The following is a 10,548-nucleotide window of genomic DNA, read 5'->3' on the forward strand; positions in this document are numbered from 1 at the left end:
CCCCACCAGACTTCGAGTCCTTCCGTACCAGTTTGCTCTCCTCTAGAATTCCTCCCCTTCCCTTACCCCAAAGAGAGGTTAACTAGTAAGTCGCAGGCAGGGTTCTCTCACTTGGTATGGTTTATGAACTAGGTCATTAATTTAGTCCAAATCATTGTTCTTAATATTCTCCTACACAGAGGGCTTTGGGCAGGAAGTAAATCTGGGCTCATGCTGCCTTCAGTATAGACATAGGCAAGTAAATGTCACACAGCATTCATATAAATAATACTGAGATTTCTGTTCTTTGCACCAAATGTTATTCATAGCTTGTATCCTGCTGTACACTCACATATTTAGTCATGTCAGTTTCTTGCATGTGTTCAGTATTGTAGTCCCCAAACTAAAACGAAGACACCAATATATGAGCTACATCTGGAGCATTGTTTTATAGGTATTATTTGGTGTTTTGGGACTTTACTGCATAGTGCTTTTTTGTGAGCTCAAAAATACCTTTTTACTCAATTCTGCTTAGTGCAGCTCTCACCAAAGACCTTTTTTCAGTCTCAATTCTCCATGTGGAAATAATATTTTCTAAACTTAGGGGAAAAAAACCAATTGTCTAGACTTCTATACTCTCTAGATTGTAGTATAAGTTGTTCAAAGTACATCTGAGGTATGTTTCACATACCTTTCTTCTTGACTCCTAAGGCTGCTTCACTTCTCAGAGTAAGAAATATTCCAACATACTTTAGAAATACAAAGCAAGTAGATTGAGGTCTGTCTTACCAAGCTAGACATCAGGAACATATCATTGAATGAAAAATGCTAAAATCTGTGTTAACTGAGAATTTAAGTGTTCTAAAATCTTAGAATTGAAAAGTCAAGATCCCTGCAATAGTGATGAGTTACCTATGTTGGTATTATTTTGGGTAAGTGTTTTGTTGAATACATCCAGTAAATACTGAATTTCAGTTCACATTGCTACCTGCATACAGTTCCCTTCATATCATTTTGCTTGCTTCTCCTCAACATTGTTCAAAATCTGGAAAGAAGTGTGTTAACATTGTCCGTCTGTCTGTCCCTCATCCTGCTATAGGAACACCACCCTTTCTGGACTGGTCAATTGTGTAGCTGAGCTGATTCATTTTGTAGGGCAGCTCTGTGCTGTGGCACTGCGCTTGGAAAGCAATGCTACTTTCTTGCTTCACTTTATTCTGGACTTCTATGAAACAGTAAGTATCCTACTGCTGTTGCCATTCCAAGAAGAAGCATTTGCCTGAGAGCAGTTTCTCTTTGTAGTGGGACGTGTAATTTCTTTTGTTGTAATAGTTTAAAGAAGCTATCTCTGATTAGATGCTAGATAGTTTTCTGGCACAGAGGATAGCTTCTGCATTCCAAGGTATGGATAAGGGCAGTTGTCTGGGTTTTTTTTCATTTTTTTTTTTTAAGTCAGGGAGGATGTGGGTGCTGTTGATAATGACATGCATAATACACGCCCTAAAACATGAAGCAGCAAGACCCTGAAGTACGGGTGTCAAACATATGGCCCATGGGCTGGATCCAGCCCATGAAGCCATACAGTTCATTCTGTGGGTCTTGGAACTAAACCAGTGTGCTGTATGGAGCATGAATTGGCCCCAGCCCTTTGTGGTGCATGTGCATGGGTTGAACCTGGCACCTCATGCAGTACAGGAGGTTGGGCAGGTGCATGTGCTATATGTGGCACCTGACGGGTTCTACATGCTAGATCTGTGGCTGGTCTGGATCAGGCTGTGCTAGAGACAAAAGGATAGGGCTAGTCTGGCAGGGCTCTTCATGCAGTGCATGCTCTGCGCTGGCCCCCTGTGCTGCATACAGCATGTGGTGGCCCTGCAGCTCACTGAATACAGCACAATGGATCCCAAGTATGGGCGGCATGAGGTGCACCTCCAGACTGGTCTCTTGCACTGGCTTTACTTGCAGATGTCCTGGGGCTCTATCTGGACCAGCCCTGGAGCCAGCAAGCAGGGCGCACCCCAGGCTGACCCACTGTGCTATGCGCAGTGCTGGGTCCAATCCATGAGTTGCATGCAGCACAGTCCTGGAGTAGAGTTGGCATGCAGCACATAGCATGGAGGTGGTCCCACTGTGACCTGCAGACTGGCCCAGTGACTCATCTGCAGGCCCAGCACAACAACCCATAGAGGTGGATGAGTTTGATAACTTGTGACCTAAAAGGTTGCAACCATTTCAAGTCTTTTTATACTGATCTTTGAAAATTCAATCTTTAAAGAGCCTTTAAAAAAAAAAAAAAGCGCCTTTCTTCCCTCTTTTGGCTGAGAGTCTAATCAAAGCCCCAACCCTGCCTCCTGCTTTTTCTTTTCATGGACATTCCTCTACACTGGCAATTCTTGTTCAGTTTTAGCAGTGCTGTTGTTGCAGGGCTGGAATAAGGGTGAAAGCTGTCAACAGCAGTGAAATCATAAAGAGGACTGTACATTTCAATGTGTGACACTTGGTGCCCTAACCTCACTTGTGGAGTTAGGTTTTTTTTTTAATATTGTTAACAAGAGCTGAACAGTTCCCTGTGGTCAGCATATCAGCTCCTCTTCACAGCAAAGGGTTTTTGGTGTGACCATAGAATCCTAGCAGGCCAACTGGGAAACACTCTATTGTCCAACTGGCATAATATCACTCTGTTATGTGGTCCACTAATAACAGCAAATCTGATTTAAGCGTTAGATTGGGCTGGGTCCAGTTGAAATTGCAGGTACAAGAGAAGTATCAGAGAGATCAGAGAGAAGTGTGTTGCATGTTTACCACAGAGATCTGGGCAGGTCTGTCCCACCCAGTTACAATATTAAAACGTAGCATTGAGGGTTGGGCCTGACCTTTGCAGACCTGCCACTGCATGAGTATTTGGTGGAGGTGGGAAAGGAGCGCGTGGGATTGCTTTACCAGCTTTTCCTGCAAAGATGTCAGAGTTAACAGTTAGCAGATAAGTAATATAATGTTCATCCGGCTCTGTAAGCACTGTGGAGACTGATCTGCTTTGTTTCTGCAGGTGTGTGACATATATCTGAAATATAATCTACCTTTGTTGGTGTTGCCTCCTGCTGGAGTTTTCTACCCAGCACTGCTCAGCATGGATTCAGTCATCCTGAACCAGCTCTGTTACATTATATACAGGTACCAAAGATGGGGAGCTTTCAACTTCCTCGCATCCATTTTGTGGAGAGAGGCCACCTTTAGTTATGTCAGACAAGATCATGGGCTGTCCATAAAATCTCCAACGTGAGTTATTCTCTCTGGAAGGAGCAGAAGGTGGCATGCTTGGGTTATTCTCAGAGCTGGGCATACAGTGCTCTATAGCAGGGGTCAGCAATCTTTTAGCAGGAGCAGCTGGCCAAAGTAACAGAACTCAGTCTGAAGGCGTGTTGCTGCTGTCACTTCCTTTGCTGACAAATACCCTGCCACCACCACTTTTGCCACCAAATCCTGACTTTCTGGGCTGATTATAATCCCTTTTTGGGCCAGTTCTAGTCAATTCCTGCTCTAATAGCATTGTTTCACAACATTTTTTTCCATACTCATATCCCAGGTAAGAATAGAACATAGTTTCAGCATCCTGTTCCCTCCCTGTCATGCCATCTATAAGGGGAGAGGTAGGTGTTCCCATAACACTTTGAGAGAGTTTAAGTACCTTGTCCTGCTTCATATAGAGAAATGGTATCAGTCAAGCTTTGACCCTAGAGTTTCTGAGCCGCAGTCCTGTGCTCTAACCAATAAACTCATATTTGCAGAAAGAAGCATTATGCAGTGCTGATAATGGCCGCACTGAGCAGTGGCAATGCATAGGGGTGCACGTGTACCCCCTTAGAGTGCTGGTGCACCCCCTGACAGCCAGCGTTCCCTGCTTAGGAGACAGGCAGGGGAGGCAGGCGAGAGCACTGGTGCCCCCCCAAGAGCGCTGGGCAGGAAATGGGGGTGCCAGGAGATGTGATCCCCATGATCCCCCCTCCGTCGATTGTGCTGACCTGGAAGTGCCAGTGGCATGTCGCTGGCACTTCCAGGTCGGCGTGATTGGCCTTGAGGGAATTCCCCTCCCTTCCCAGTCTGCAATCGGCCCCCCCAGTTGCTGACTGGCCACCGGGGCGGCAGGTGCCCCCTCCTACTCGGAAGGCACCAGTCACCCAAGGCATAGAGCATAAATTACTTCTACCTTTTGAGTCTGGGATGGCTGCCTAGCGCTACCTGCATGCTTGGAGAAAACATGGGCTGTTTCTCTGCAGGACCTACAGTGCTGCCACTCTTGATGCTGTTAGTTCCAGTGGTTGCATCTGATAAGAAAAGTAGTCAATTGCCGACAGCTGGCATAGGGCTCTCCATGTGGTTTTTTCTCTGGGGAGACTACAGGATCATTAACGTGACAGGATGCTCTCTGGGAGATGAGAGGAGTTAGTACTTGTTATATAGAACAACTGTCAGGTTTCATTACTTCCAGTGATTTCCATTTTCTCTACTTACTGAATGAAAGGCTCATTCTTAAAGATATACTGCATTTTTGTGCTGCAGACTCATTGCGTTATAGCATGTTGAACTGTATGAAGGTGACTTTGCCTTGTTTGCCTGGAACACATTGCTCATGCAAGACTCTCGTTCAAGTGTCTTCCTCCTCCCTAATCCCTGAGTAAAGGCTGGATCTGTGCCAAACAGTGAGGTTCCTTTGAACTCCTCCTTCTGTCAGCTTTCATAGCTGGAAGAGAGTGTAGCAATCTTACTAGTGAAGGATAAAAGCTGCCTTAACTTGCTCTGAAAGCAGTCCTCCTGCCCTTCTCCGGTATCTCTCTCCCTGAATGCAGAGGGCATCTAACATTTTTTTTGTGTGTATTTATTTCTTTAGGTATCGAACCAATTTGGTAGCTGCAAAAGAAAGTGAGCTGGTTAAAAAGGTACTTTGAGCAGACTGGATAAGTACTTTACTCTGGATAGTTACAAAGTGGTTGTGAACAACATGCTGAGGTGGGGGAAAGATGATAGCATGCAGCTGTTATAAGGAAGTTTCTCTCTGAATTGTTTTCTGATCCCACCAGGCAATACTGCAATTCAAGTTTAGTAGCCAAACTTACCAAGAGTACAACCAGTACATAATGGTTATGGTGGGCTGCCTGTGGACATCCAGTGCTTTCCAGAAGGATATCCACCCTCAGGGCATTTGCCTGGACACTGAGGTGCTGGAGAAAACCAGAGTGCAGGAATTCAGGAACAGCTTCAACATCGTTTACCACCCAGCCCTAACAGGCTATGCTATCCTTTTCCTGGAGCAGGTAAGGATATGGGCAAAGTTTTCCCCTTTCCTGTGCCACCCACTTGAAATTTGTTGCCCCACCTTGAGTATTGTATCTAGACAGCTGCCTCTTAATGTACTTCTTTAGTAATCATTTCTGCTAGCCTCAGTGGTACTTTATAGGGTTGGTTTTATGCTCTGTGGCCCAAAACAAATGTTCTATGCACTTATTTCAGCCTAGGAGCACAATTATGAACATGGTGGTGGTGGTTTTTTGGTTTTTATTTTTTTTTATTTGCCTATTATAAAAATACACCTTATCAATATGGTATGGTTTTGTGCTTAACGTAGTAATAGTACAGCCATTATTTTGCAGAGTGGGTTAAAGTAAAATATCTGAGAATTTAAATGGTTCAAAACTTCATTAATGCGTGAGCTTACCTTTCGTTTAGGCAGCTCTTATTATTCCCACATGAGGCATCAAAGCTTAGGACTGTCTGATAAGCATGTAGTTTTTGAGTACTAAAAACAGTCCACCTTTTAAATAAAAAAGGGTACTTGTCTGCAATGCCAGCTTTTCTGGAAAGCATTAAGTATATCTTTCCAGAGCACCAGGGGGTGCTGCTTTGCAACAGACTGAGAGAACAGTGGCAATCAGTTCAGCAGCAGTATGTCATCTGCTCTTGTTCTGTCTCAGTTTTGGAACTACCTAATGTTTCTGAAATGGTGGCTTCTGAGTTTCCAAGGCATAACAGTTTATTAAGTCTCATTCCCATTTCCATCCAGAAGCATTAACAAAGTACTGATCTACAAATTGTTGATGACTCCATGGTGCCTTACCATTTATGGATTTGTTTAAGGAGAGTTCTACAAGTCCATCATGATACATGTCATCTTCCTTGCTCATCTTGATCCCATGCTTTTAAGAGGGGATTTGGCAGAGCTAAAGCCTGGCAGCTCAGGACACAGACTTTGATCTGATCTGCTCTTTGTTTTCTTTCCTCTAAGGCTTGGCCACATGATAAAACCCTGGACTTCAGTTTAATTAAGGTAACTGACCTTTGTTTTAAATTATTTTAAAAGTAGGTTGTATTCAATACTTGGTTAGCAATATGGGTATAAGGTGCTAAAGTATTTACCAACTTCAGAAGTACCTACAAGAAGTCTGAAAGGACTTCCATTCTGGAGAACTCAGTAAAAGATGCAGATTCAGTCGTGGACCAAAAGCAGCCTCTATGTCAACTGCACGTCTCCAGCTCCTTGTGTCGAGAACCAGACAGCATATTACCTGAAAACTGAAATTTGGTGCTATTGGATGGCTTAGCAGCCACCTATAGCCAGGAGCCTGAGATTTTACACACCCAGATGTAAAACCAATACAGCCTCTGGGCAGAGAAGCTCTAGCTACTTGTAGAATTGGTGCCAAAGAAAATTCAGCTTCTAATATAAATGGATTAAGCTTGTCAATTTCTAGTATTGGTCTAAACCATTTAAGTTCTGAGGTGGGTGTGTATTCTTTTCTTTCGTTACTGCTCATTGAACAGGTGCAGCATGACAAGTGGTGGTGTATGCTTATTCCAGTGATGCTCTGCCTTTCCAATGATGCTCTGCCTGACTTAGAAGAATAACTTCTAGGCTAGGGACAGACATCACAAACTGGTTTAAGCGATTAGAAACTGGTTTAAACCTGTAACAGAACAGATGTTCAGTGCACATAAACCAGTTTGGGGGAAAAACCTGGTTGAATGTAATATCAGACTTAACTGATTTGGCTCAAATTGGTTTATGTAATGTCTGTCCTAGACCCCTTGCTGGTTTAAACCAGACTCCCCCCAGCATCCCGGCATGCTCTCTGGGCTGGGCAGGGCTCTCTGCTTCACAGCACAGCTGGCCCCTCCCCTCTGCTCCCTGGCTGCAGCTTTGGCAGAGACTTGCAGGCACAGGAGAGTCTGCCTGCTCCCCTCCTCCCATCCCCACTCTCTGCTAAGTAGGCATTCCCTCAGCCCTCAGACACCTCTCAGCATTAGCTAGCAGACCACATGCTGGCTACCTCACAGCTGTGGCACAGGAGACAAAGGCAGAATCAACAGATAGCTGATAATGGCCCTCTGTTATTTTCTTAATGGTGTGATAAACACTGAGTTAGTTAGGAGTGATAAACATTCCCTGCTGGGCTGTTCAGGAGGGAGGGGAACCTGTCCCTAATCCGATTCTCTTGCCGGGGCTTGGCCCCTGAGCTCCATGGAAGAAAGGGAGGGCTGCTCTAGCACCCACCCCCACCCCCCAGCTTCTAGCCTGAGCCACTGCGGGCATATGCCTACATTTCTGGGATGTCTGTCTGGTTACAAAACTGATTTAGCCTAGCCTTAAACTAACCTGCAAAGATGGAATCAATTCAGGTTCAGGCTTTTTGAATGTCTGTCCCTAGCTCTAGAGGTGGGAGGGAAGGCTCAGTGTTTATGGTAGGGGTAGGCAATCCCTGGCACGGGTGTCAGAGCGTGGCACAAAGACATGTCGCTTGGCATGCACACCTCTGGGAGGACAGCAGGCAAGGGGCCAGGGCTGTGCTGCCCCAGCAAGGATTGGGCCCCTTGCAGCTTCCCCACCATCTGCCCCTGGCATACCAACATGTTATAAACCAAGGTTGTGGGTGCTTTTGGCACAGTGCTGGCCCCAGGCTCTCCTACTGCCCCCAGGATAACTTGCCATGTGCCAGAGCACACGTGGCATAGGTGTTACCTGGGGACAAGCAGCTGCAGCGGAAGGTGTGCCACTGCTACTTGTCTCCAAGGAAACAAACATCCGTGCACGTCTGGATGTGCTACTAATGTCCAATCCTGCAAGACACCTAGTCACAGAACCATAAAAAATTAGGGTTGGAAGGGAGCTCAGGAGGTCATCTAGTCCAACTGCCTGCTCAAAGCAGGATTATCACCAACTATATCCCAGCCAAAGCTTTGTCTAGCTGGGTCTTAAAAACCTCCAAGGATGGAGATTCTGCAACCTCTCTTAGTAAACTGTTACAGTACTTTACTGCCTTCCTGGTGAAAGATTTTTTTTTTTTCCCCCCGATATCTAACCAAAACTTTCTTTGCTGCAGCTTGAGATCGTTGCTCCTTGTTCTGTGATCTGCCACCCCTGAGAACAGTCTAGCTCAGGGGTGGGCCAAATGGCAGATCCAGCTGGTAACCAGACTCCATTTTTCATCAGCCCCTGCCTTCCTCCTGCAGCCAGTTTCCGTGGAGACAGGGTCAGGGTTTCCATGGAGACCAGCCCAAGCAGCACTGGCCAGGCACACAGCTGTGTGGGGAGCTGCTCCAGGGCTGGGGCCAGGATTTTGCAGCAGTGGTGGCATGGTCTGGAGCCAGGGCAGTTGCAATCTGCTGCCTGCATGCCCTTCCCTCTGCCCCACTGCCCACATGCCCCAAGCAGTGTCGTGCAGACAGCAGATTGCAGCTCTGCCCTGGCTCCAGACCATGCTGTCACCGCTGCACAATCCTGACCCCAGCCCTGGAGCAGCTCCACACCCAACTGCTTGCCCTACCAGCATTGCTTGGGCCGGTCTCCGTGGAAACCCCAACCTGCACCTGCCTCTCTCTTTCTCTTCTTCCCCCTTGAAAGGCCCCACCCCTTCTGGGGTCTCCATGGAAACTGGCCGCAATGGGCTAAGGCTGCTGAGAAAGGGAGTCTGCTGTGGGCCAGACTTTGCCCACCCCTGATCTAGCTCCATCCTCTCTCTAACCACCCTTCAGGTAGCTGAAAGCTGCTCTTAAATCCTCATTCAGTCTTCTCTTTTCCAGACTAAATAAGCCCAGTTTCCTCAACTTCTCCTCCTAAGTTATGTCCCCCAGCCCCCTCACCACTTTTGTTGCTCTCTGCTGGACTCTCTCCAATTTGTCTACATCCTTTCTGTAGTGGGGGGCCCAAAACTGTACCCAGTACTCCAGATGTGGCCACACCAGTGTCAAATAGAGGGGAAGAATTACTTCTCTCAATTTCCTGGCAATGCTCCTACTAATGCAGCCCCACATTAGCGGCCATTAGCCACCTTCACAATGAAGGCACACTGTTGGCTCATAGCTAGTTTATTGTCCACTGTAACCCCCAGATCGCTAGTTGGTCTTCAACCTGTAGTGTTGCCATGGGATTGTTCCATTCTAAGTGCAGGACTTTGCATTTCTACTTCTTGACCATCATGACATTCACCCAGAGGCAGGATGTAATCTTTGTGCATGTATATAATCAGGTGGCAGGACAAAGATACTTTCCAGTTTGAATTTGCCTTCATTTTCAGATTGTGGCAAGAGAAGGGAGTCTCTGGCCCCAGACATTTAACTACCCCATTTCTGTTTCTATAGGGGAAGAAATGGAACTGGTATCTGGAATATCTCTACACACAAGGGTTAGAAGGCCTGAAATTCTTCATTGAAAGCAGCATCAGTCGTGTTTCCCAGACCCCCAAAGCCAAGAAAGGGAGTGTACATATATAACATTGTGTTTTCCATGGACCTGTTGAAAATCCAGATGGGGAGAGGAGAATATAGCAGTATGTCTTACTCTTCCATTCTCAATGTGAAGAAGTAATGGAGCAGTTAATCTCTTTCACATTTTGATACTGACATTCCTTTAGGAAAGGAATGATTGAACCGTCCTTATTCACTGATTCAAAGTCTGGATGGCCCTGCCAAACTGCTGTGGTCTGAAGTTGCTGAACTGACATTCTGAGCACTGTCAGATTTTTTTTCACCATTACTTTTCCTATCACTGGACTGTCTACTTGAAAGTAGCAAATACTATTCCATTTTAATGCTGTTCTGAGCAGTGCTTCTTCAGTATAAGCAATTCCTGTTCTGTGACCTGCTCTGCCCCCACCTGCAGTAGGGTAATGAGCAATACTAAACCTTTTCTAGGTTGTTGTATATATCGAATCAAATGACCTCAAGGCGCTCCTTCATTTTCTTGCTGTGTATATATTTGATCTAAAGGCCTATAATGAGCTGGCTGAACTGACTCTCTTAATTCTTGCTTTCAGTATGGGAACTTTCTCCCAACATTGTTTGGGACATTTTGCAGCTGGAACACTTGGGTGCTGTTCATGTCTTATTGATGCTTTGAGTACCTAAGGGTGTTGCCAGCAGCCATTTCCTTTTGACAGGTCTAAATGGATGTTTTTTTTCTTTTGTGCTTGTAGCTATGTACATAACTGTATTAAATATTTATTTTATGTAAAATGCTGCCATAGTGGCACTACATGAATTCTGCTGCAAACTGTATCCTGCCGCCGCGCGCCCCCCCCCCCC

At 45.8% G+C, this 10,548-nt stretch overlaps 1 protein-coding gene across 1 annotated transcript in view; it reads left to right on the forward strand.

Annotated features, from left to right (window-relative positions):
* CENPI (centromere protein I) overlaps positions 1 to 10,540 on the forward strand; it is a 38,895-nt gene extending 28,355 nt beyond the window's left edge. The window contains exons 15-20 of the mRNA XM_006026531.1: positions 1,079 to 1,214; positions 3,026 to 3,150; positions 4,865 to 4,913; positions 5,055 to 5,288; positions 6,257 to 6,298; positions 9,607 to 10,540. Of these exons, the coding sequence (XP_006026593.1) occupies positions 1,079 to 1,214; positions 3,026 to 3,150; positions 4,865 to 4,913; positions 5,055 to 5,288; positions 6,257 to 6,298; positions 9,607 to 9,738 (718 nt within the window). The 3' untranslated portion in view covers positions 9,739 to 10,540. The remainder of the gene's footprint in view (positions 1 to 1,078; positions 1,215 to 3,025; positions 3,151 to 4,864; positions 4,914 to 5,054; positions 5,289 to 6,256; positions 6,299 to 9,606) is intronic.
* The last annotated feature ends 8 nt before the right edge of the window (positions 10,541 to 10,548 follow it).

Source organism: Alligator sinensis, unplaced genomic scaffold (genome assembly GCF_000455745.1).
Source record: "Alligator sinensis unplaced genomic scaffold, ASM45574v1 scaffold387_1, whole genome shotgun sequence".
NCBI lineage: Eukaryota > Metazoa > Chordata > Crocodylia > Alligatoridae > Alligator > Alligator sinensis.